We start from the raw sequence: 26523 nt of genomic DNA on the forward strand, positions 1-26523 counted from the left end.
ACTGGTCTGCTTACTGTTCCCAGGGTCAGAACAAAGCATGGAGAAGCAGCTTTTAGTTTTTATGCTCCTTCATGCCTGGAACAAACTTCCAGAAAATCTGAAGTCTGCCTCAACTTTAGAATCCTTTAAATCAGGGCTTAAAACTTTTCTGTTCACCAGGGCTTTTTAAGAAATCTAGGGCAACACTCATCTGCACTGTAATTTTTTATTTATTTGTATCTTTTATATTTTCTTTTAAATGTGATTTTAATGCACTTTTCACTTTTCTAATCTTTTTATCTATGTCTTTATTTTTATTTTATTTATGTAAAGCACTTTGAATTGCCGTTGTGTATGAAATGTGCTATATAAATAAACTTGCCTTGCAGGCAAAAGCTCTCTGCGTGTGTGTAGTTTGGCCTTCCGCACTACTCCCATCCCATGCTTTTCCACCTCTGTGGTTGCGATGGAACAAACTGGCCTTAAACTGCTGGGTTAAACTAAAAGGATATGGGTCCAGCCAAGCAGCTAATTGTTGAATGAATGCTGGGAGTTTTCAGGGAAAGACGGAAAGGCGAACACAGGAAGCTTTGTAAATCTCATCAAGAGTGAAGCAGATAAAGCTGGGCTAGAGGATCTGGATGTGGCACCCCCAGTTTGTTGGACAGTTACCAGAGCCTGATACTGACCTTTCAATCTCAGGCATTAAAAAGAGAAGATGAACATGTGGTTGGCTAAGCATCATTTGCAGCAAATATGGTCCCACCTGCTGATCTATAGAGATGGGTCAAAGCACCCAGTCACTAGGAATGACTGAATGAAGCAATTGCCTAACAAAGTATAATTCTATACTGAAATTGTAGTGGGTTTGCCTTGGTTGGGAAACACCCAGATGGGGAATGTGCGGCCTTTACTGCTTCATTGTGAGGAAAGGGGGCTCATGTATATTGATTTGGCTGAGCTTGCTGGTATATATTTCAAAAACTTTATTTGACATGCATGACTAGAGAGAAACAAGGAGAGTCCTTGACTTCCTTCACTAAACCGGCCTTTACCCGGGAGCATAAGTTGTAACAGAGGTTGGGAAGTTGATTGCATTTGTAACTGTGGACGGCAGCAGGATGCAATTTCTGCGACTAGTCTGCCGAAACCAAGAAGAAGAAGAACTCTCGCGAGAATAAGCGACACGTTTGCCAAAATGCGGATACCCTCAACTCAACACAGGTCCGTTGCTGTTTTGCCGCAACCGCAACGAGCCGCATGCCCACGGTAGTGAAGTTATATCGTGTGGAAATAATAGTTGTCAGTGATGCAGAACATTTCAGCGGTTTGAATGTCTTGGACCCAGGCATTACAACAGTGTTTTTGATCTTGCCGGTGAATCCCGGGTTATACAAGTAACGGAGAGATACTGGTAGCTAGCATACCATGTCAGTATAGCTAAGTTAGCTAACGTTACGTGCTATCGTTAGCCTCGTTCCCGACAACGTGAGCAATATTTTGCTGAATATTTCATCCCGGTCTCAACTTTTCCTAACTCTATACTAACCATGAAGTGTCATTATGAAGTCTTGGGTGTGAAACGGGACGCAGGAGACGACGAGCTGAAGAAAACCTATCGCAAATTGGCATTGAAATGGCATCCCGGTAAGTTATGGTAATTTGACACCCTATGGAGTTATCAAATCAGGCGAGATGAATTGGACTGCTCATACTCTGAAGGCCTATTCTGTCAGCTGAAAACATGCTAGAGACGGCCTTGTGCTAGTGTTTAACGTTAGCTAACGTTATTGATTATCGACCAGCCAGTACTCTGCCAAAACGAGACATACCAATGTTTTTTCATGTCGCTATGTGATGGTGTTTACCCTAATCCCACCCTAAACTGTTCACCAAACGACCAGTAAACGTTACGTTATAACAACAGTGATGCTTTCCCTTTTCCAGATAAGAACTTGGATAACGCTGAGGATGCAGCAGAGCAGTTCAAGCTGATTCAGGCGGCTTATGAAGTGCTGAGTGACCCGCAGGAGAGAGCCTGGTGCGTACAGCTTCCCCTCTTCACTGCTGTTCATGTGCAGAGGATCTGAGTATCACAAAATAACCCCTGCAGTGTTTCCTCTGCCTTCATCCAGCAGTAGTGCACCACTGCTAGAGAACATGGGAAATTGTAATAACCATATTATTTAGCTCAGTAACAAGGTACAACTCTAATGTGTTGTCTTAATGTGTTTATTATGAGTAAGTATCCAGAGCAAAACATTTTTAATACTCCATCCTGCATTGGAGCCATGATTGGCACCAAAACAGAGATGGATAAGGAACCTAAACAAAACATTACCGCTTATTGCACTGCACCAACCTCACCAAGTCAAATGCCTAGTATGTGAAAATGTACCCAGCGAAAATAAATCTGATTCTGAAGTACCATTGCTGAATAAAATCCCAGGGGAAACACTTCCATGACTCAAGAGGTCTTCAGTTATTACAGACTACAGATTATGTGTGTCCTTGTTTGACCCCTCTGCCCTCCTCTGTCTCCTCCTGTGTGACAGGTATGACAACCACAGGGAGGCTCTGCTGAAAGGAGGAGTGAGTGGAGAGTATGAAGACGACAGCGTTGACCTGCTCCAGTACTTCACCGTCACCTGCTACTCTGGCTTCGGAGATGACGAGAAGGTTAGTGTTTGTTGTTGTTTTAAGATGTTTTCAATCCCATTCTTCAAACACGGAAAATGTCAACACAGCCTGAAAGAGAGGTTGGATCTCACTGCTCCAAAAATCACTTGGCAACTCACTCCTAAAACCATTTAGATTAAATTTCTTGAAAGGGAAAAAAAAGGGTGACAGCTATTGCTGACAAAAAAAATTATTTTAGAGGACATTGGTTGGCGTTGTCTCATCTGTGATTCATAGCTGTGCCAAATTTCCTTTCTCCTCCACCACCCTCTCTCTCGATCTCCCTCCTTCCCGAGTCTCATCTAAGTTACTTCCTGGTCGGAGACGAGTGAGAGAGGAAAAGAGAAGTTGTGAAAGGTTTTGGGAGGCACTTAAGGCTTTTAGAGTTACATAAAGTATCTTACTAAATGTAATGATTATATTTAAAGACTAAAGTGAAAGAATTGCTAATGATACACAAACAATTACTCAAACTCAAAACACATACCAGCTTAGACCAGATGGAGAGACTTTAGTGCCTGGAAAAAATATGAGTTTCTGAGCTTACTAAATGGAACAAAAATAGCTAGTTGTCAGTTTTGAGGCGTGCATGCTGAGAGGCCAGAACGGTCCAGCCATCACTAGGGACACCTAGGTTTAAGTTGCCCTCCCAACGTTTTTAACAGGAAATCCTATGCCATAATACCATTGAATTTCTCTTCTACTTGTTTTCAATTTCCTTTCAATCTAGAGATTCCAGAGTACTTAACTGTTTTTGTTGTGCTCTACACCCTCTACGTTACTTTTTTCTTTTGAAATTGACACATCACAGCTTTTATTTTGAAGGCAGAAGTCTTAAACTGGAAGTCTGATTTTCCTTGCTGGCTTGATTTGGCTCTTCCATTTGGTGGTACTTTGACTGCAAGTGCTCTGCTACTTTTCTACCAGAAGGGTGCAGCATCATACTTGATTAAACTGTCTTTGTTGAGATGGGTCCTGTGCACAGGGTTCCCACACTCCTGGAATGTTAAAATAGTATTTTCCAGGCCTGGAGAGGTTATGAAATATGATAAAGGGGAGAAAAGTTTTGGAAAAGTCATGAAAGTCTTCTTCTCAATCTTTAGTTTAGTTTCTCAGTTCTTTAGTGCCAGTGACAAGATTTTTGTTTTTTAACTGAATGATTAGCATTAGATGGAAGACACCTTCATTGAGGATATTGGTGTTAGATTATGGTTATGTATTTTGGATGTTCTTTTACTGAGGACAATCGTGGCTTCATGGTTGTGTTCCTATTTATCCTTACATGTATTGTAGTGTGCTTGTGAAGCACACTAATAAGTAAATATAAGAAATCAGTGCATACTATACTTTTACTCACTACACTTACAGCACTATATTAGAACTACTATACTAGTAGTTAGTACTAGGGATGCACCGATCCAACTTTTTCAGTCCAGATACCGATACCGATAACTGGGCTTTGGGTATCGGCCGATACCGAGTACCGATCCGATACCAGTGTTTAATTAATAAACTGTAGGCTATGCCTCACTGTGTGGAAGAGACTGGGATCATTCTTTTTTGTGTAAAGCAACATCAGGCTTGACTTTAACATTGCTTTCCTAACTTTGTAAAACAAAATGTAACAAATAAATACATAGATATAAATGTACTCAATTGCTATTTATTATTAAAATAATAAATAATCGTGCTCCAGCAACTTGGTAAAACATCTTCAAAATTAACAGGAATTACAATTCAAGTGTAAACCTTTTAAATGCAGCAACAAATTGGTCAGGAATTAAAATTCCAGTATAAAACAATACAGCTGCATCAAATGAGAACAAAATGTAAACATTAAATCATAATTAAGTCACAAACTAGTGCAAACAAACTTGAGAAATTAAATCACAATTCACACAAGTAGTATAAACAAGTAACTTGGTAAAAACAAAACATTCAAAATATGCAGAATAAGCCTAAATTACTGAAATAACTCTGGCTTAACTGGTAATCTTGCTTTATGAAACAGCCCTCAGAAAAAAAATCAAGGTATGTTAGTCTGACTATGTGTCGGCCGAATTCAGCAGCAGTACCTGACGAACACGGAAAACACTTTAAATCGTGTTGTGGCAGGAAAAACGCTGACCTACAGCCGAGTCCCCGTAAACCTTGGATTTATGAATGGAGTCTGGCTGGACGCGCCGATTGTATAATTGGTGGAAAACTACTTTACCTCGCAGGTTAAATGGCAGCCTGCTCGGCCGCGCGGTGACCCGGGAGAGTTTAAACATATAACCGAGACAAAGTATTCATGCAGGTGTGTTTTTAACTACCGAGCATCAGCACCGACCCCCGGTCAGCTCACCCCGACCCCCGGTCAGCTCACCCCGACCCCGGCTCTGTTATGAGGGTTGGGCGCCAGGTTAGCTTGTTAGCCTGGATGCTAGCTGCGGGAGGCTCGCGCCCCACGAGCGAGAATTCAGTGCGCGAGACGCTGCGCGCGGCAGGCGGGATCCTCCGGAGCTGCTGGACCGGAGGAGCCACCGGACGGACCGAAGGCAAACGGCCGGGTCTACCGGCGCGCTGCTGACGCATGACGTAGTATGCGCACGTAGACATAAACATAGAATTGAATTGAATAGATCGGCCCCATTGTCACCGATACCCGATCCAGCTATTTGAGTCAGTATCGGACCGATATCCGATATCAGTATCGGATCGGTGCATCCCTAGTTCTATAGTACTATACTATACTACTACTACTACTACTACTACTATTTTAGTTTAAAAAATGTACTTAAATCTTTAAATTATCTCTTTTGGTATATCCTCCACTCACTACTTCGTTTGCTCTTTCTTGTCTCTCTTTTCTGGTCTTATTTTTATCTATTCTCGCTCCTCAGGGCTTTTACACCGTCTACAGGAACCTGTTTGAGTCCATTGTCAAGGAGGAGATGGAGCACAGCAAGGTGGAAGATGAGGACGATGAGGACTTTCCTCCCTTTGGAGACGCTCAGAGTGACTATGATACGGTAAGCCTCACTTTTTACAGTTTTGTACAAACAAAACGTCACAGAAAACCGAAAAGAATCAATACTGAATAATTAATAGTGAACCAGCAAAGACTTCATTGAATCGAGGATCACTGCAGTAGGCTGGTGTACTTTATCAGCCTGTATCCCCCATTTCCCAGGTAGTGCACCTGTTCTATGGCTACTGGCAGAGCTTCTGCACCCGGAAGAACTTTGCCTGGAAGGAAGAGTATGACACGCGGCAGGCCTCCAACCGCTGGGAGAAAAGGGCCATGGAGAAGGAGAACAAGAAGACCAGAGACAAGGCCCGAAAGGAGCGCAACGAGTTGGTGCGGCAGTTGGTGGCTTTTGTCCGCAAGCGCGACCGCAGGGTGCAGGCCCACAAGCGGCTGGTGGAGGAACAGAACGCCGAGAAGATCAGGAAGGTGGAGGAGCTGAGGCGCAAGCAGAAACTCAGCCAGGCCAAGTGAGTGGTGGATGGATGGATATGGGAGAGAGAGAGAGAGAGAGAGGGGGGTGGCGGTCATTTTCTCAGTTTTTTTGTCTCACACACTTTCTTCCCTCATAGACTGGCAGAGGAGTACAAGGAGCAGAGCTGGGCGGCCATGTCTGAACTGGAGAAGGAGCTGCAGCAGATAGAGGCTCAGTACGGAGAGGAGTTTGGAGACGCAACAGACAGTGAGGAAGAGGACCAGGATGTGGACACACAGGACAAGACCAACGAAGAGGGAGGAGGTCAGTGTGTGTGTTTTATGGGTGACATTTTTTTCAATGTCTGAAAACTGTCAGACCGACTCAACAGATGTGTATTCCTCTAAACCAGAATATTGTTCTGGCAAAGTAGCTTGATTCCTCCATGCTATGTTTTCATGAAACTTATTTGTACGGTCAGATTACTTTAGCGTACAGTTTAATTTAGAATCTACCTCAAATGACAGCAGGCACTGCTCAGCATACATCAAAGAAGTCAATGTTTTTGTTTTTTGTTTTTTTGAATAAATCTCTGTTAATAATTGTTATGTTTGAATAAAATTTGGACATCCCTAGTATGTTTTTCTGTGTTTCCATGCATGTGTGCAATGCCAGTGAGGTATTTAATAATGTGTGTGTGTGTGTGGTGCTTGTGATTTGTTTATGGGGCTCCACAGATGCAGAGCAGCCAGATGGAGATGAGCTGATGATTGACTATTACGATGACCTGTACTGCCCAGCTTGTGACAAATCCTTCAAATCAGATAAAGCGTGAGTAGCTTTCCACCCGTAGGACCTACCTGATGTTGTAAATCGCAGACCTGGTTGGATTACAGTCAAATCCCATACAGACTTGATTTAGTTTCCTGGGCATTATGGAAACAATGGAACTGAACCACAGAAATATTAAGCCCGAATGCTGTTCCAGCTTCATCAAAGATACTGTAAATATAAAGAGGAATAATTCTGCCGTTTGAACTTCCTCCTCAAATAGTTATAAATTTCTCCCTTCTCAAGGTTGTAAATCAGTGTTGGCTCTGTGCTTACTGACTGTAACCTCTTTAGTGAGGCACTTTGAATTCTAGTGAAAGCATGTGGTAATCCTATACTGTAGGTGGTTAATTAGGCATTTTTTGACATGCCTGTGATAGTGATAATGAGTGTGAGAGAAAGAGGCACAAGAAGCGGGGGCCAGAGGGGTTTCAGTCTGACAGCCATTTTATTTTGTATACTTATTAACATCTTCAAACACACAGTAATTTATCTACTTGCAGACAAGTGGATAACGTAATTACATACATGTAGCCAAGGCCAATGCAAATATGTTTGGTAAGCAATTGCCTGGTGCAAAAGGCAGAGGCTATAGCAAATCTACAGCCTGTTTACACAAATGGGACACGCTCGATTAAGATTCATCACCTTGAAGACATGAAGACAAATCACCATGTTCACTGAGAGGTAGTGAATCCAGACTCATCTGTTTTGTTGTCAATATAGACACACAGACTCCTCTTTCCAAGAAAAAAGATTACCTGCACATACGGGATTGCACAAATACACAAACAGACATATCGGACTTGTTTATATGATCTTCATGTTTGAGGGAAAGCATCACCTTGTCCTGCTCCAAGCAGTTGTAGTATTCAGATGACAGAATGGCAGAAATAAATGCAGATGTTGTGAAAACAGCTGTGTTTCAATGGCCCTCTCTTCTGCTGATGCTCCACATTCGAAAAAGTTCAGAACAGGTGGTTTGTGCCTCTTGATGCCCTAGGTGTGCATTTGGTCATTCTAAAAAAAAAAAAAGTCAAAAAATGTAGCTACAGTATGTAAAGAAACAATCTGGGTGAAAATTGAAGGGCAATTAACACAGTAAGGAATTATTTGCCAGTCATGTGGAGCTCAAAACACCAATTAAGAAAAAAAAGTACAACATTGTTTTTTCCTACCCATATACACATACACAATGTTGAAACCTCTTTATAATCAGTCAAAAGTAAGCATTCTTTCTGTACCCAAGCGAAGTACTTGCTGTTCACAGGTACACTGGGCCACACTGTTCCATTTAACCTCTATTCTTGATGGCTTTTTACTTCTCTTTTCACCGTTTTCTTTCTTTTCGCATTCCACAGCATGAAGAACCATGAAAAATCTAAAAAGCACCGGGAGATGGTGGCGTTGCTACGGCAACAGCTGAAGGAAGAAGAGGATGCGCTTGGCTTGAACTCTGAAGAAAAGGAGGGAAGAGAGGAGGAAGACGAGCAGGAGGAGGAAGAGGAGGAGGAAGACAAACCCAAGCAGAAGTATGTAGCTCATGAATGTGATCATGTGAAACTTTTTTTATTTACTTGACAGGATGATGGCTTTAGTTCTCACCCTGCATATGAGAGCGGTTAGAAAGTAGCGGCTCCTCGGAAAACGTGAACATGACACCTGCCCACGCTTGTCATTGTTAAGTTTGCTGACATGATTTGATGTTCTCCACCCACCCAGGCTGTCCAAAAAGCAGAAGAGGAAAAAGAAACAGCAGAAAGTAGTACAAGTGAGTATTATCTTTTGTTTCTGCAACTTTGTCTGGCTTTGTAAAATACTCTCTGCGACCTCTGTCCCTGTCCTACCACCCACCCATTTCCTTTCTCTTAACCCGTCCTCTGCCTCCTCCTCTCCTTTTTCGCTGGTCTTTTCTTTTCTCTTCTGATACTTAAAGCTCATTCACATCTAGAACGATAAGTATGACGATAACTAAAAACTATAAAGATCAAATTGGCTGGAGTGGTATCGATTACATTTCTTTAATATACGGAATAACCAAACGGCTTTCACGCAACAGTTGTTTTTAATGTAAATTATAACGTCTGTATGTCTGTGTGTAGACACATTCTCCTGAACACAATAACTCCAGAACAATACATGATAGAAACTCACACCACAGGTTCCTGCTATAGAGTAGATGATCTGATTGGATTTTGGAGCATTTTGCTGCCTAAATTAGCATATTAATGAGGAAAACTGATTTTCTTGAAACTGTTATAACTCCTTAATGCTTTAAGTACAGAGTTCATATTAATACCACCCATGTGTTATGTGAAGACAAGTATGTTGACATAGAAATATTTGCTATTAATTAGCTTAATTAATGACTTTAATTAAGCTTAACTTTAATTAAAAGCATTAGCATAACTGCACTTTTCGGAGTAGCAGATGTGTGCGCATTGCTAAGCAGCAACAGCTAATTATAAAGGGATTAGCTTTCTTAACCCTCCTGGGTCCCATCACGGCAATTTGTGCACAGGCTTTACTCCAACATCAATAACTTTTGAGAGGCTTGTCCGATTGTCGTGCTGTAAAGGGTAGAAGAAACTGCTACCAACTTTTGGCCCATTAAAATGACATATTGTGCAGCTACGATAATAATAATAATAATACATTTAATTTGAGGGCGCCTTTCAGGACACCCAAGGTCGCCTTACAATGCATAAAAAAAGAGAAACACACTCGAAACAGATAAAAACAGCGAAACATGGCAACAACAACAGCATAGACAGAACAAATGACATAGAGTGTGTTTTTTATGTGAGGTGCAAAGGAAAGGGTGTTGTCCAGAATGACACCGAGGCTCTTAACTTGGCTGGAGAGGGGTACAGGGAAGCCATCAATGATGATCTTTAGAGCTTCGGTGTTTTGGGCTTTGGATAGGGTGGTTTTGGAGCCGATGAGCAGGGCCTCAGTCTTGCTGCCATTGAGCTGGATGGTGGGATTAGTCATAAACAGACCCATCAAAGTTGCACAGTGTGTGGATAAACTTCCCAGATTGACTCCTTATTAGAGTCCTGCATCTTTGTGTATAGAGATCTGTCACAATTACCGATTTTCCCCACCTGTTCTGGTCGGCTTCCCTGCCAATCAAAGCGTTCTTACAATAAATGGACGGGTATTGGCTTCACTACACAGGGCAGTGTGCATCTGGAAACAGACTTATAGCAGCACACTTGACAAAAAGACACTCAAAGTCAGGATGATTGCGTTGTGTTAGGTCCCACTCTGCATCAATGTGAAGAGAAATTGCTACACTGAGTGGCAACTGAATGGACGATAAATTACTGTAAACACACCACATATTGGGTATAAGAACAAATCATGGGCAAAAACCCCAGGGATAAATGCCCAAAAAAGCTTTGTATTGCCCAGTGGGAAGGGTTCAGTTGTGCTGAAAGCTGTCAAAGCATGTGTATTTATTCATTATTGTCTCAAGTGTTTATTTCTGAGTGCAGAATGTTTTTTTTTGTGGTACTGACCATTTAGTTGAGTGTGCTGAAACACATGACATCTACAAGCAAAAATGGCTTCACTTAGAGGTGAATTGTAAAGGTAGTGAGAAACCTTTCCCTACAAGGTTAAAGTTAGCTCTAATAAAGTCGCAATGACATTTCACTACAGGAGAATACAAATGAACACGTGTTAATTTTAATGGGAAGTGGCCATGGTGTTAGCAGGATAATCCTCTCCCTCAGCTTAGCATCGGATGATTCTTCTCATCTATGTTGTCCATTTAAATTGTTCGCTGTACACCTGTCAGCTCTTGCGTGTCCCTTTCTGAAAACCTTGCCCTTTCTCTTCTTCTGCGCCCGGCCACTGAAGCAGACCGCTCCAGAGGAAGAGGTGCAAGAAGAGAAGCCAACGCCGACCAGCTGTGATGAAGATGCGTCTGAGAAGCCAACCGACCCCACAGAGCCTGAGCAGCAGGGAGATCTCCCTGAGGAGCAGGGAGATCTCCCTCCCACAGAAGCCAAGAGGTGCGTCAGGTCTTCACCATTTACAACTCAGTTTTCTTGCTAAGCAGCCTCCATGTTCAGCCACATACACGTCACAGCACAGGAGTTTGATGTGTTGACCTCCACCACCATCTTGATGCCAGCAGAGGGAATGAATGCTCTTGACAAGCAAAAAATTATGAAACAAATCGAATGACTCAAAGTGTTCGGGCCAGTGCTTCAACTAGAACTACAGATAAACAGAGGGAAAATGTACATCAAGAGAACCTGAACAAGAAGTCTGCACTTTGGCTCTTGACATTGTATAATAATAATGTCATAATAACAAAGGAGGAGTGTAAAATGGAGGCAAGCAACAAAAATTTTCATTTTTCTATTTGGCATAATGTTCACAACGGGGGAATCAACCCTTTTGGACAAACTTGGATAAACCAAGATTTAAAAATTCCTCTCATGATCACATAACATACAGTACAAAACAATGCTGATGATACAGTGGAAATTCAGTGTTGGTAGAGTCTTGTGCTGTCTGACCACAACAGAAACTCATTCAACTCGATGTGTTGAAGTAGGCGATTCAACATTATCATTCCTGCGGTATTCAGGAGTATGCCATGTAGTTCAGAAATGTATGTCTGTTTAATTCACCATTATCTATTTGATGTCTCAGCAGCTCGGCAAAGACGAAAGGGAAGAAGGGAGGAGGAAAAGACAACAAGAAGAATGTCAAGCCTCACACAGGAGGAGAGCAGTTCTCTGAGGTAAGAACACAGCAGTATGAGGTTTTTATGGGTGGTCTTTCTTTATTTTTATTACAAATTCCAACTTTTTGGACCTGTAATCCAATCAAGAGTCAGGAATTTACACCTTCCATCTGCCAAGTATAGGTAAAAATTGGCAGCCTTTTGATTCTTCCACTTATTTCTGCAGGTGATCTTTTGATGGCATCGGTTTGTACCATCCCTTGGAGTTACCAAAAAAAATAGCTGCCCACCCATAATCCATTTCTGAGTGTTCCCACTAGTCATGCAATTTCTGGGAATTTGATCAGTTCTCTGGGGAAGTCGGGGAATTATACAAATCATGGGTCACTTGAGTATACCAGAAAGTATTTCACAATTTGTGTGGAAACCAAACTGTTTACCTCTTACCAGCATAAACAAACACCATCAGGGCCATGCTGGGAACCCTAATTTGCATTGTCCTGTTTTCAATACAAATTCCTGATATTTTCTACATTTGTTTTTTTGGTTGTCCTGAGCACCACCCATGTAATATTATAACTTGTATAAAAGCATTTAAGAAGTTTCACATAAACTGAAAATTATCCATACTAGGTATATTAATCTAATCAAATCACATATCCCCATTTCCCGCTGCAGAAGGAAGGGAACCTGCGCTGTGTGACCTGTAACAACGAGTTCTCCACAAGAAACAAGTTGTTTGACCACCTGAAGACCAGCGGCCACGCCACCGCTGTCTCCTCCAGCGCCGCCCACAGCTCCGTGGGCAAGACCAAGAAAGACAAGAAGAAGAACAGATAGCCCGTCCTCATCGCTGGGCGGATGAACACAACTCGATGAGTGTGACATTGCGGGGACGCAGGAATCAACGATGTCCTGAGAAGTCTGGTTTCTCTCAGGAGGAAGAGGAGGAGCCATAAAAAAGCCTTTGGAAGTGAACTTTATTAAACAGACTGGATTGGCTCACTGACACTGGATCTTTTTTTTTTTTATTTTCAAATGAGGCAACAATCAGCATGTTCAGTGAGACAGCAGTGTGTGTGTGTGTGTGAGAGGATTAAGAGACTTGTATACCCACCATTGGTTAAGTTATTCTTTTAGATTTTGTGTTCCAGATGTTTCTCATTATAACTTGCACAGTGCATTATTTTTTCATGGTCGCCATAACACTCAGTGAAAAACTATTTCAGCATCTTTCCCATGTAATTACCGGGGACTTCCAGTACTGCTGGATCAGTGGAGAAAGACAAAGTGGTAAACAATCTGTGCATAGGATAAACATTTATCCCCCCATTATCAGATCCTTTGCTGTTTTCGGAATCAGTTGTCTTAGTTTCTTCGTCATTAAGAGCTGTGTAGTTGAATAACTGCAGCCAGCAATTAAGCCTTGGTATGTATTATTGGTATTTATACGAATAAGTTTTGAATGATTTACATTTATACCACCAGTAACCATGTTTAAGAATAAACTGCGTGGGATGTGTCTGTCCAAAACATGCCCCTATGCCTTAAAAGCCAGTTAAGATGCTGTTTTAAAGGAGAAAAAGTGGCATGTCTGTGCAAAATTTTGGCTTGACTGCCTTTTGCAAAAGGCTTAAATCCACAAGTAGGCTTAACCTTTAAGACTTACCTGCAGGGGCAGTGTGACAAATTTGTACAATGAGGCACAAGTGGTTGCTTCCTTGAGTTTAGAGGTTCATAATTAATACATTCAGATTTACAGTCAGTAACAGAATGTCTATTTACAAATTACAGATTAATTGTACAGCATTGATACAACAAAGTTAAGTCCAAACATTATTCAGTGAATCTAAACAGGACAAGTTGAATTTCAAGCCTATAGTTAGAAAGGGTCTGTGTAAGAAGTATTTTCTTATCAGATGAGATGAATGCTCAAAGTCATCGGTAATTTTGAGTCCTTGCTTCATGAAAATTGTTCTATACCAGTCGTTGCCGGGCATGATGGACTGCATGTAGCTCGGAGGTCTTCACACTCAGTAATTGAAACACTAGTTGAGTGAAGTTCCCTTTTTACAATGGCTATGCAAAAGGCAAGAACAGAGGTAGAAATGTCAATATAAATCACTTTGCCCTTTTGTGGAAGACTAACACTTCAAACCAGGAATTTGAGATTTGCAAAAATATAATCCACTGCTGAGTGGGGTTCTATGTTTGCAAGACTTAGTCCCACTATCCAAGTTGTCCCTTTTTATCTTCTATCCATGTAGTTGTGAATGGACTTGTTGAAAACTGCCAGGAAGAAATCGGCATCCTCCATCGTGATGCACATGGGGGGCTTGACCCGGAAGGTCTTGAGTGGTGAGAGAAACAGAAGAAGAGAGAGGGAGGATTAGGAAGAGCCAAAGATACAGAATGCATGAAAAGGTGATATGCATAGCCTGATTTTTATCTCACACACTGAAGGCATAGATGGGGACTTCAGACATTTCTGGCACAGATGTTAAATGGTAGGAGTAGCACTAATTAATAGGTTAATTAAACATATCATCAGTGTGCAGTCTAAAGCACAACCAGCAAGTTGTGAATGAATTGTTGCTGGATACTGCATGTATCTAGGTCCGGATCAGTCCCTGCAGGTGTTGCAATTTAGGAATGGCTCTGATTTCATTATTTATATCATGAGCGATGGACAGTTGTGCTTTAATTGCAATTGTAAAGGCCAGACTCATGTTTACAAAAGAGAAAGTTGGGATCCGCTCACATTCAGTTGAAATCACTTGTGAGTTCAAGCTGAGGACACTGAAATCTAAAGAGGAACACGGATTCTTCATTGTTGCTTAATAAATAAAATAGTTTAATGCACACAGGGTTTCCATGTTTCGTCTTTCTTAATTAACAACACTAGGTGTGCCTAGTCATGCTTGGGTCATTCTGGCTCTGTGGTGATTGGACAATGTTCTAAAGAATTCTTGCCCATGTTTAATGTTATTCTAGCACAGAGGGCAACACTATGTGGCAGATCTAAACAATCTTTGGTTAAATTGTCCTTTGACATTGTTGAGCGATGAGCAGAGCTGGAAGTCAAATTACCCAATAAGGTCCAAATCAAAGCTTACAGCAAGCGGACTGAACGGAATATCCATGATGTTGATAAGGCTTGCTGACATCAGTGGTTCACCTATTTATAATATTAGCTAATGTTTATAATATCAGCTACTTTGTCTCCAAACCAGCCAGGTGTAATTCTCAGCATTTACATTGACAGGCAATGTTAGCTGTGTCTGCTCACTAACACTAGCTGGTTAAAACTGACTTAAAAGTAGTTATAGACTAAAACTTACACAATGATACCTAGTTAACAACAGTAACAACATGAAGTTATCCTATCCAAAGAGGTCTGATCACAGCACTTCCCATACACAGCCAAACACACGGACTGAAAAAGTTGCTAGATTTGTCGCTAATCGTTGTTGAGAAATAAAGTTGCCAGTGGGTCTGTAAAGTCGCTAAATCTAAGGACAAACTTGCCATGTTGAAAACAGTAAATAAACCAATACCATCACAGACAAGCCACTCCTACAAGCATCAGGGCCTGTGGCTGACGCATGGGCGTTTCAAAATGGTTAAAATTTTGTTAACCTTGTTGAACTCAACAAAACATGTGGCTGCACCACATGCAGGGCCAGGGAAGAAAAAGGGTAGTAAGACAGGCTACTTGACAGTGAGCGCTATCTTACCTGTCCGTACACTCCTCCCTTCCCTATCAGGACTCCCATTTCCTTGATGTCCTCAAAGATCTCACTCATGGCCTCAGGGGGCAGGAGGTCTCTGCTGGCCTGTAGATGATGGAGAAGGGGAGAGATGGTGGGTTGGCTGAAGGTTAAGTCATAGTCATCATAGTTGTTCAAGTGACAAACAAGGGTTAGGGCTAAATGGCCTAAGATCCAACTGGATAGTGGCAAATGTCCCCTCTAGCTCCATCACATACACCCACACAGTGACTGATGCTGTAGGTTCGGCTGTTATTCAACCAAATCTACAATTTCCACTCTTAACATCTATTATGATGGCTGAAATACAGACAATACACATACAGTAAACATTGTGTCACAGGAATGATGTAGTCCCCCTCATGACCAATCAGTGCTATTTTGAAAATGCCAGAAGGGAGCAGTGAGATGCATCATTTCTTCACGTTTAATCAAAATCTGATCAGTGGCATCACATATGACACACGGACAAACAAACAAACGATGTAGCACTTTCCTGCCTCTCATCAAATCCAATATGTATCAATATCAACAGAATAGTTTACCAAACAACATGCCAGATCTTAAATGACTACACTGCAGCAGCATGCGGTGCAGTGTAACAGTGATTGTTGTGTTCAGTCCACAGTCACAGATGGACAGTCGCTGCAGCTCAGGCTAATGGTTAACTGGGGCGCTCCTGAACCATGCCCCCGGGGCACAGCGCAGACACACACACACACGTTGAGCAAGCATGTGAGGAGAGGCGAGGATCACTTCTTGTTCACCCTGCCAGACTCCATACCTTGTCTTTGACCATTTCCACACCGATCTGCAGGCCTTTTCCACGGACGTCTCCGATAATCTCGTACTTGTCTCTGAGTTTGGCCAGTTCTGTCAGCAGATAGGTGCCCACATCATGGCTGATCTGCTGCGTGCCGTCCTCTTTCATAGTCTATGGGCAGACAGAACAAATACAAAGAAATACGCTTGATGATTAAACATTTTCAGTCATAATTTAAGGTACTTGTGCGATATGATGATGATATTACACTGAAATAGATCATATTATTGATTAAACTGAATTCTCTTTTTTAACGAACAGGATTGATGTAGAAAATGAAGACGAACTCTTACATCCAGCACCGATGAAGCGATGGCACAAGCCACAGGATTTCCTCCAAACGTGTTAAAGTGAACTCCTTTGGCAAAGGAAGCGGCAATTTCTGGAACATAGATGTGAATAGACATGCTCACACAAACTCCAAAAAAATGTAAAAAAAATAAAACGTCGCTTTCGTATTATGAGTGATTTCACCTTGGTCAACTGTCATTCAGTATCATATAAGAAACAGATAAAATAGTGAAGCCTTGGAGTGAAATAAAATAAACAATAGTGAGGACCTGGTGTTGCTAGTGTCATGAGAAGGTGAGGACTAGGAGCTGTGGCGACCAGCAAACTAGGCTTAGGCCTACTTATTTCAAATTATAATTGGATTCTTTACTGCAATTGAGGACACATCAGGTCAGCTCACATACAGATTGGGAGGCGGAGAGTTCTACATTTCCTAGCAACTGAAGTGAGGGCTGAGAGAGACAGCAGCTGCAATTTCCCTCCCTCAACAGTGAGCATAGCTTCGCTGATGGCGAGGCGGTGAGTCACTGGCTCAGAATCCATAATTTCGATCTCCCCCAAACTAACAGTTTTCTTGGTATAAATTAAAATGATGTCTCCCATAATTAGTCTAACTGTTACAACAACAACAAAAAAGGAAAATGCATATAATGTGCCCTAGGTAGAGAGTGGCCTACAACTGGTGGTTGAGGATTGAATGTGTTTAGGATTAGGATAATTAGAAAATAATAATAATGAAGAAGGGTGAACTACAGTTTCCTTTGAGCTACATTTGATCTTTTTCAGAGACTGAAACAAATGTCTCCGCCATGTCTGACAACACCCTGCAAGGAAGTTATGCACCTTTTGGCGCCCACCACGCCCCCTTTTGGCCAATTGACATGAAAAGTTAATCAGTTCTTCCTTGGCCCATAACCAACCTTCATACCAAGTTTTGTGCAAATCCGTGCCCAACTTTTTGAGATATCCCGCTAACAGACGGACGGACGTACACACAGATGCAGGTGAAAACATTCCCTCCTTAATGAGGCTGTTTTGTGGATGTGTCTTAGTGTCTCACCTGGTGTTGTAACAACCGCTCCCATAGGGAATCCATTAGCGATGCCCTTTGCCATCGTAACCATATCAGGAATTACGTCATGACCTTGGAAACCCCAGAAATGGCTTCCGGTACGTCCAAACCCAGTCTGGACCTGTCAGGTACCAACCAGATGATTTTTTTTTTTTTTTATGATTTGTATTTTATTGAATTTTCTGGTTTTATAACATATACATACAAATAGACAAATAATGAGGGATATAATAAAAAAAAATATATATATACATATATATATACACATCCATACATATACACATACACACACACACACATACATGTACATACATACACACCCATACATACACATTGAAGCAACATAATAATAATAATGAGGGGGGGGGAAGAAAGAAGAAGAAGAAAAAACTAAAATAAACTACATTCTCTCTGGCATCATTAATGTAGCATTTTTCATGTCATAAAGTTCAGTACAGTGTACAATACATGGAAAAATCAGTGTATTCTCATACCTTATGGCTCAATACTAATCTAGTGTCAAAATTTGCATATTCACATATCATTTTTAACTATAGACATACTTAAGTTTTTTTTTATTTTAATATATATTGTTCTGTCCCTTCCCTTACCAGATGATTTTTAATAATTCCTATCATTTTATCTCACACTTATGTTTATCTACACCTTTTGTTCAAATGTCATGGTATGTGAAGTGGTAGTCAACAGCCTAGAACAAAAAACTATATTAACTCAAAGGAAATTAGACAGAAAACTATTTATTGGTGTCTTGTACGCAAAGAAATTAGATTTACTGTGCATACAAATACACACTCCACATACTGAACACACTGATCCTGATATAACTGGGTAAATGCTATGTTATAGCATTATATCAGCCTAATTTTGCACAACAGTGCATCTATAAATCAAGAGTACTTAGATGTAATGCACAACTCTTGGATACTAATCAATATACAGTATAGATGTAAAAAATCTAAAAATGCACAGCAAATGAAAATATGTGTATCTGACCTCATCAGCAATGCAGATCCCTCCTCTCTCTCTTACAAGTTGGTAAGCCTCCTTGAGGTAGTTTTTGGGGTATTGCACAGCTCCTCCCACTCCCTGTGTGTGACACACATTTACACACCAATCATTTAACACACAGTCCTGTGTTCAGTAACATAAGCAGGCATTGCATTCACATTATGTAAGAGGATGAGTTAGCATATATTGTATTCTGCAAATGAAAAGCTATTGACTAATGTATTGGCTTTTCTTATCTCACTGGAAATTATGATGTTAATATTGAATTAGGTGCAGCAACGGATAAGAGATGGATGATAATAGCATTCATTTTTGTTAATCACATTTCACACCAGAGGACTACAGTTCTGGTATTTTATACCTGAATCGGCTCTCCGAAGAAAGCAGCAATTCGACTTGGAACACTGGTTGCAAACGTCTCTTTGAGCTGTGCAATGTATTGATCGTTTGCCATACAATGACCTGTGGAGTAAAAAAGTTAAAAAAGTTGGCTGCAAAGTATCAATCAGTGCACTAATTATTATGTGAGTACATTATGCAATATTCCCAGAATAATGCTTATCTTTATACAACATCCTAATATCTACAATATATCTGGGCACTAACTGTGCAATGCCTTGGATTATATAATATACTGGAGCATAATGGTTGCCTTGCATGAATTTCATCTTTCTTTTGTGTAAACACTCAAGTCACATGGCTTTGTTAAGATATTGACCATTTCCAGGTAGACACTCTAGCTGTGAAGCAGCACTTATGGGTAGAATATTTCTGAAAACAGTAAAAGGTTGAAAAAGGTAAATGTTTGATCAACAGTAACAAACTTTGAACTCCAGACCGGCACTTCAACATTATAGTTGTCACTGATTTTCAGGCTGACCCCCTGATGACTTTCAGCCAGACCATATGGAAGAGAACAGGTTTAGTCAAAATGCAACTCCACAAAAAATTCAACTTAATCACTATCAAAACAACAGAAAATTGAGTTAAAAGACATAGCCCTCTAAATTGGTTCCCTATAAATAAAGATATAAATATCTATTGCGATCAGAAATGGAATCGAAGTCCTACTCCTGCCATAAAAGGTGGGGTCGAAGCCCATCGAGAACAAACGGCCCTGCAGTGGGACTCTTCCTTTAACTCAGTGGATAAGTTGATCAACAGAGGTTTTATGGACCCTGAAATGGTCTGGGACGATCCTGCAAATTTTATGGCCCTTGGGTCTGTAGCTGGGTGGACTGGAGTTCCTCCTAAGTTCACCCTGACTTCTGTAAACAACATCAGACTGGAAGTCCGAGAAGCGGATGGTCATCTGAGGTTCAACCTATAACCTCACCCCTGTTGGGGGTGGAATGGAGTCCAAGGTGTCCTGTTACGAACGTTATCTAGGCAGCAGATGTTACTTTGCACCACCTTCCCATGGAAATGGGCACTGAATTGCCCTCTTCAACATATGTGTTGTGGTGTTGGTTGAATTGTTTGGATGGGAGTGTTTGAGCTAAAATCCAGGAGAGGCTAGCCTTATCAGCCTTATCAGTGACAATATAACTTGTAAGGGCTCAGTAATATTCAAGCTGTGGGACCGGGTTTAACAGGTTATGTTCATATTTACCGGCCATAATGACGACCTTTCAAAAACGGATTAAATCGATGGGAGGAACCAGAGAGTGACTAGTTTTTGCATATTAAATATTCTCAAAACCGCAAGACATTATATAAATCCCATACTGAGAAATCTAAAACCAAGGAAACAAATATGAATGTTTTTCACCTCAGACCAAAATAAGACACTCTCAAAAGTTGTGCATTCACTCTAACAAAGCAGCAGTTTCCCGTGGAAGCTGTGCTAGATGCCACGGAAATACACATGCCATAAAAAGGAACAAATGGAAAGGTCACAGGCATTCTGTACCACTGTGCATTAACACTGTGCATTAACACTGTGCATTAACACTGTGCATTAACACTGTGCATTAACACTGTGCATTCACTGCACAGTGTTACAGCAGCCTTGTTTTCAGCCTTGACCACCATGCGTTTTTGAGTTTATCCAATGGGGTTTGAAAAGGTTTCATTATACTAAATGAGGTAGAACTTTCTCAAGCCATAGTGAAGCGTGAAATCCTTAAACTTTAGTGAAAACATGAAAATCACCAAAACTGGAGTTATAAGGTTTTCACATGACAATCGAAGGTTAATTTGAAGGTTAATTTGCTGTAGGAATATTACAGTAGAGATTATAATGCTCAATCCCTAAGACAATAGTAGTGTTTTTGGCTGTGTATGAGAGCAGAGAGAGAGAGAGGGTGAGAGTGTGTGTGTGTGTGTGCTGAAGCATGGGTGCATCAGTTTGTGTACCTTGGGCACAGCCACACTCTCTGATGGTCTGTACGGGAGAGTCCCTGCAGTGGCTTCCTCCCCATGGACCTCTGAACACATCAGGACACATGGTCTATTCATTGGACAGAAACCTAGTCAGCTGGATCAACCTGACATCAGCAGTCACACGTAATGCAGCATCGAGAAAGCATCGCAAAACTTGTTACAGCAGTATTCACCTATTTCAGATATTTATTTCAAACACACATGCACATGTCCCTTTGTATCACTACACTGTATTTACCTTCATTAAAATAATCGTTTACAATGTGCGGTCTATTGTATGGTTGTTATATGATTTTGTAATGCATTAATGCATTGTGTCATTTAGCTTTCCCTTGATGCATGGTTCAAATATGTATATACATACGTTGGTGCAGCCTAAACCATTGGCAATGGGGTATTTATATGCTGAGTTGGAGGTCAGACCCATGGTCTGTGGACTGCCGCCATGGTACGACCCTCTGGAAGAGACAAATGTGGGTCAATAAAAAACCTCTTTGACATTTAGATCTAAAAAAAAAAAAAAAACACATATCAGACAGACAGTAAGTGTGTGAATTATCGAATACATCATGAGAAACAGAAATATTACAGAAAACATTTTTTATATGCATAACTGGGGGCTGGAACCATCAGCTTTGTCCACTGTGACATGTATGTGCCTCCGCTGTCCGCCCCCATGACAGGCTCTATTGTTGTGCTAATAGAACCTCAAATGAATGGGAAAGTAGGACAAACTTCTACTGTGAGGTCGGAAAAAAGGACGATTTTTCAGACCGGGGAAAAGTACGAACGCTGCCTGTGACTGTATGTCTTTTATTACAGCCTCGTCACATTTTCATATTACGACAAGGCACAGAAAGATGTCTCTATTGACATTTTAGAAAATTCAAATAAAGAACGACTCACACCTGAGCGTGATGATGTCAAAGTTGCCAGTGTGAAGTCTAGCCATCAGCATAGCCAGGTCATTGGCCTCTGAGCCGCTGTTGGTCAGATATACAACCTGGACCGGGAGAGACACATTCACATTCAAACAGACATTCATTGTACAGTATATCAATCCACATTTTAAATTTAAGCCTACGGATCTATGCAGGCTCCTGCCTTCGGGTGATCTAAATGAAAATCCACCACTGTACCTTCAGAGGATCCGGGAAGTAGGAGGCTAGTTTCTCACAATACTCATGCAGAGCGGGATAGACGTAGATGTTAGTAGTATGCCACAGTCTCCTCAATTGCTTCTCTGCAGCTGCTGTCACCTTTCTGTAACCACAGACATCAGGATAGGAAAGGGTAAGAATAGCATCTTTATAACAGTTATTTTTGCACGTCTCTCGTGCAATGATAGCATTTCAGTGATTGCAAGCTTTATATCAGCGAATAAAACAAACAATCAACGTGTGATAGAGCGAAACGGATTTATGTATTTTTTTATTTTTAACCTTTATTTAACCAGGTAAGTCTCATTGAGATTAAAAATCTCATTTGCAAGAGGGACCTGCAAGAGGGCAGCAAGAACAAGAACAACACAAAAACAAAACACTTACACAGCACAGTCAATCAATCAAGTACACAATTTAAACAGTGCATAAACATTGTCCAATAGAGTTACTTTCTTGACCCTTCATAATAGAAGAGAATTTACCAAAGGAAATCACATCAGTCAGTTTTAAATCATTCTGCAGTGTGTTCCATGTAGCGGGAGCTGAGCACTTTTATGGCTTTTTTACCCAGTAGAGTTCGAACATGAGAAACAGACATCTGCAGAACATCCTGTGAGCGGAAACCAAGGTCCAAGGTTTCTGGACATGTAGGTACACAGGTAAGATGGGAGCGTCCCAATAATGGATTTATAAATGAAACTGTACCAGCGGATATGCCTGCGCATGTACAGAGAAGGCCACCCAGCTCTGGCATACAGCGTACAGTGGTGTGTAAGAGCTTTACACCCAGTAATAAACCTCAAAGCACCATGATAAACAGTATCTAGCTTCTGTAAACATTCAGCTGAGGTATTCATAGTCCAGCAGTGGCAAACATGTTGCTAAAACCAGGTAAGAACAACAATAAATAATAGTGTCATCGGCATATAAATGGTACATAGCATAAAAAAAGGACCTTACGGGTGGCAGTGGCCCACACTGACAGTAGCCACACCAGCAAACAGGTCCAGGTAGCGCTTGCCATCCACGTCCCACAGCCACTGCATGTGGCCCTGGTGGATGTAGACTGGTTTCTTATAGTAGGTAACCTTCATGGTCATGGGATGGCAGTTCTGCCTGCGGATCTCCATCATCCGCTCTTTGGACATGTCCTGCACAGACACAACGACACAGGGCAGCAGTTGTAGAAGGATTATTATAATTTATGTATTTGGTGCTCAGGTCCCATGCTAGCGCACTTGTTATTCATTAATTATTATTATTATTATTGTTATTATTATTATTATTATTATTATTGTTAGTAGTAGTAGTAGTAGTAGTAGTAGTAGTAGTAGCAGCATTGTTGTTGTTGTAACTTTCAAAGAATCTGTAAATCAGAAATCTGCCAGGAGTCAATAAACAACAGGTTTAAACAAAAACCAAAGTTGATATTCACAGTTTCTCCAGTTAAAGTTACTGCAGGGTATTAAAACTGCAGCAACTGCTAAGTATTGCTAGGTAATACTTGAGTGCAGCATCTCATTATTTTTGTACATATAACCCATCTCAAGGCACAACCTTGTGTGTTATCTTATCAGACAAAACACTTTCCTCTGTAAGTAACTTTTTCTATTCACTCATAACTGAGGCCATTATTCAGAACAACACAGGGCCTGTGCATGATGGAGACATTATCGGCCCGGACACCACCTCTTTCTTACCTTGTATTCCAGTGGTTTGAAATCGCAGGGCGGCATGTCTGGGAGGTCTGGGGGAGGGTATTTGAAGGCTGACTTTTGACATAATGCACCTGTGAAAGGGTTGTGATTGAAATTCAGACAGGTAAAGGAAATGGTTATTTGCAGAAGAATTCCCTGAGCTGCCTATCTTCAGTGGTTAGGCCAGGTCAAAGCCCTGTTGCGACACAGTGATACCCCTCCAGAGGGTCTTATGACCTTTCCATGCTGCCTGCCTGCTGGATCATCTACACTAGGATAAACTTAAAGTGTAAAGTAAATATCCATCCTCTGGTCTCTAGCTGTACGGCAGTGAGATATTGAATGTTTACACCTCTGCTTCACAGGTGTGTTGTGAGCAGATTTATAGATTTTTAAAGAGACATAGTGAAAGATGTACTGCCAGTCTTCCTTGTTATGTCATTTTCCTCAAACATCCTATCCAGTAAAACACACTTTACATTCCTGACAGATAAGTTCATGAACTGTTGGACTTTTGAGTGTGAGATTGTTGTAGCAGATATCTGTACAGGCCTTTGTCATATCGATGAGATGAATATTTCACTATAACTTTACTAATTCATGCAAGAAGTAGAGACTGAAACTGAAGACAGGACAGAAATACAGTAAGAACAGAAAAACAGAAAAAATACTAGGAAGACAACAAAAACAAACAAACAAACAAACAAACAAAAAACAAAACAAAACAAAACAAAGATTGGACTTCCACAAGAAAAAGATAGCTTTGTCAGTATGTTCCTCACTGTTCAATGGTAAGCTATTAAAAACTGGTTGACATTAACACCACAATGATTATACCTGAAACGACCTCACATTATGTAAAACAGGTAAATCATCTCGCCTATCATCTGGCTTCCTTTCAGAGACAACTTGTTGTAACAAGTAGTAAAATGTGAGGTAAAACAAACCCCTATATCCACTTTAATTGAACAAATCAAATTGAATGCCTGTTCTGCATGTCCTTAGCTCCCTCTACCTACACTCTCCTCCACTCCACTGCTTATTGTCAAGTAACTGAATGAAGTGTAGGACTATCGGGCTGATTTCTCCTGTAGCCTTTAGCACAATTCCGTTACTTGTGTGGCCTACTGTCGGTTTCAGAGTTTTAAGCGCACATTTGTGGCCAACGTACGGGGCTAAAAGCCCGAGTTTATGAATCATGGTAACTGGGTGATTTGCAACAGACTTTATTAGGCTACACAAACGGAGTCTCTGCGACAAACACACAAGATAGACGCATTTTTCTAGACTGTCCACACACTGCATGGGCTATAACAGGGTTATAATAGGCTATATATAGCCTGTATATGAAATAAACCCCCCTCGGAAACATTATACAAGCTGTGTAAACAAACAAACAAACAGACCATAACTGAATAGGCCAGGTTCTTATCTCCATGGTAACTTACCACTCGGCAGGTGGAATTTGGCCAGACCAAACAAGCTGCAAGATTGTCCTTTTAAACCCACACATGGGCCACTCAGACGAGACACAATCTTATACATTTTTGCAAGTGCAGAGGGCAAACCGCTTTCTAAAACCCCTCGCCGTCTGTCACTCAGCACAGATTTAGGCTATTTCAAGTTTTTTCTCCTTAAAAGTTACTGTGATGGGCGGAAAGCACGCAGCCAATAGGGACTGTACGGGTCCAAACTGCAATGGACGGGTTTCTCTGCAACGTCACAGCCAAAGTGTGCCCGCTGACCCAGGGCGCATTTATAAACTTTTCGGACGCACAAACTTGCTTGAAAGATGCGTATGACACCAGGCAATAGTTGTGATTTATAAAAACAAAACAGAATGTGCGTACCTCTGTGGAAACTTTGACCCTTGTCTTTGGAAGAGAACTCCTATGTTGTGAACTAAAATATAATGACATTTTAACCAATTCTTTATCAAATTACACAGACTGCTAATAATTTTCCAGCAGAACATCTGTAACAGTCGCAAATAGGCTATGCCTACTATGCTTTTGGAACATTGTTTGGTTGCAGTAACAGATTAAGTCACTGGGTGGCGCTCCTTGTTTTTACTGAGACTGAGTTACAGCAACAGGTTGGGTAACGTTACTGCTCCCAGTCTATCTCCCGACGAGTAGCTTGTCTCTTCCGTAGCGATTTGGTACGTGTTAAACTATATTAATCTACATGTATGTTGAGAGATTATAGTGCCGTAGAGACCAGGCATTGTATGGTTGACAAGTATAGGTGAATAAAGTGGTACATGTGTGAAATCCCAATACTGACGTTGTCTGGCTCTGTCATGCTATCCAGGAGCAGCCTACTTCCCTAAAGCTAATGTAAGCAAAGACAGAGCAAGCGCGGTACACATCCTGGCCTTAAACAATTATTTGTTGCTTTAGTCTAATCTAAAATAATCTATAGTGCGCCCAAAAAGCATCTCTTTTGGAATGAGTGAGCCTAATTCAATATTTCACACATTTGATTTAAAAAACAAACAAAAAACAAACAAACAAGAACACATAGACTCAAGACCAGACTTGACAACTGTTTTGACAATATTCTGACTCAGGATATTAGTTAATGGGTGTGAAGTGGTGAAGAAGTGGCTGCATGGCTGTGTGCCCGGCCACAGCGTCTCCAATTAGTGTCAGTTGGGTATGGCAAGTAATAG

At 41.1% G+C, this 26523-nt stretch overlaps 2 protein-coding genes across 6 annotated transcripts; one reads left to right on the forward strand and one right to left on the reverse strand.

Annotated features, from left to right (window-relative positions):
* Positions 1–1216: 1216 nt before the first annotated feature.
* Positions 1217–14703, forward strand: dnajc21 (DnaJ heat shock protein family (Hsp40) member C21). Of its 5 annotated transcripts, none has more exons than XM_071896735.2 (12): positions 1217–1626; positions 1927–2020; positions 2535–2658; positions 5544–5672; positions 5834–6138; positions 6241–6407; positions 6821–6914; positions 8276–8446; positions 8637–8685; positions 10782–10936; positions 11586–11676; positions 12298–14703. In XM_071896735.2, exons 1-12 carry the CDS (start codon positions 1530–1532, stop codon positions 12457–12459), a joined length of 1638 nt encoding a protein of 545 aa, XP_071752836.2. In that variant the 5' UTR covers positions 1217–1529; the 3' UTR covers positions 12460–14703. The 5 variants fall into 5 exon arrangements, with proteins under 5 accessions (XP_071752836.2, XP_078144138.1, XP_071752837.2 ...); XM_078288012.1 differs by having other exon boundaries at positions 11589–11676; XM_071896736.2 differs by having other exon boundaries at positions 10785–10936.
* On the reverse strand, positions 13843–25394 carry agxt2 (alanine--glyoxylate aminotransferase 2). The gene is made up of 14 exons (XM_071896737.2): positions 25298–25394; positions 23853–23941; positions 23113–23303; positions 22129–22252; positions 21898–21992; positions 21354–21447; positions 20963–21056; positions 18966–19066; positions 18590–18682; positions 17564–17696; positions 16506–16594; positions 16174–16323; positions 15357–15455; positions 13843–13969 (listed from the first exon to the last, which is right to left on the reverse strand). The coding sequence occupies exons 1-14, from the start codon at positions 25392–25394 to the stop codon at positions 13868–13870; spliced, it is 1551 nt and encodes a 516-aa protein (XP_071752838.2). The 3' UTR covers positions 13843–13867.
* Positions 25395–26523: the final 1129 nt, after the last annotated feature.

This window comes from Centroberyx gerrardi, chromosome 2 (assembly GCF_048128805.1).
Source record: "Centroberyx gerrardi isolate f3 chromosome 2, fCenGer3.hap1.cur.20231027, whole genome shotgun sequence".
Taxonomy (NCBI): domain Eukaryota; kingdom Metazoa; phylum Chordata; class Actinopteri; order Beryciformes; family Berycidae; genus Centroberyx; species Centroberyx gerrardi.

Bases quoted from the DNA above. Each gene is read 5' to 3' on its own strand.
- dnajc21 (XM_071896735.2), top strand. From the start codon at position 1,530: ATGAAGTGTCATTATGAAGTCTTGGGTGTGAAACGGGACGCAGGAGAC. The intron at 8,447-8,636 runs GTATGTAGCTCA...CCACCCACCCAG, and splicing joins GAAGACAAACCCAAGCAGAA to GCTGTCCAAAAAGCAGAAGA. The intron at 10,937-11,585 runs GTGCGTCAGGTC...TTGATGTCTCAG, and splicing joins CCTCCCACAGAAGCCAAGAG to CAGCTCGGCAAAGACGAAAG.
- agxt2 (XM_071896737.2), bottom strand. From the start codon at position 25,394: ATGTATAAGATTGTGTCTCGTCTGAGTGGCCCATGTGTGGGTTTAAAA. The intron at 23,942-25,297 runs GTAAGTTACCAT...ACCCTTTCACAG, and splicing joins CAAATTCCACCTGCCGAGTG to GTGCATTATGTCAAAAGTCA. The intron at 21,057-21,353 runs GTATGTATATAC...TCCAATGAATAG, and splicing joins ATGGTTTAGGCTGCACCAAC to ACCATGTGTCCTGATGTGTT.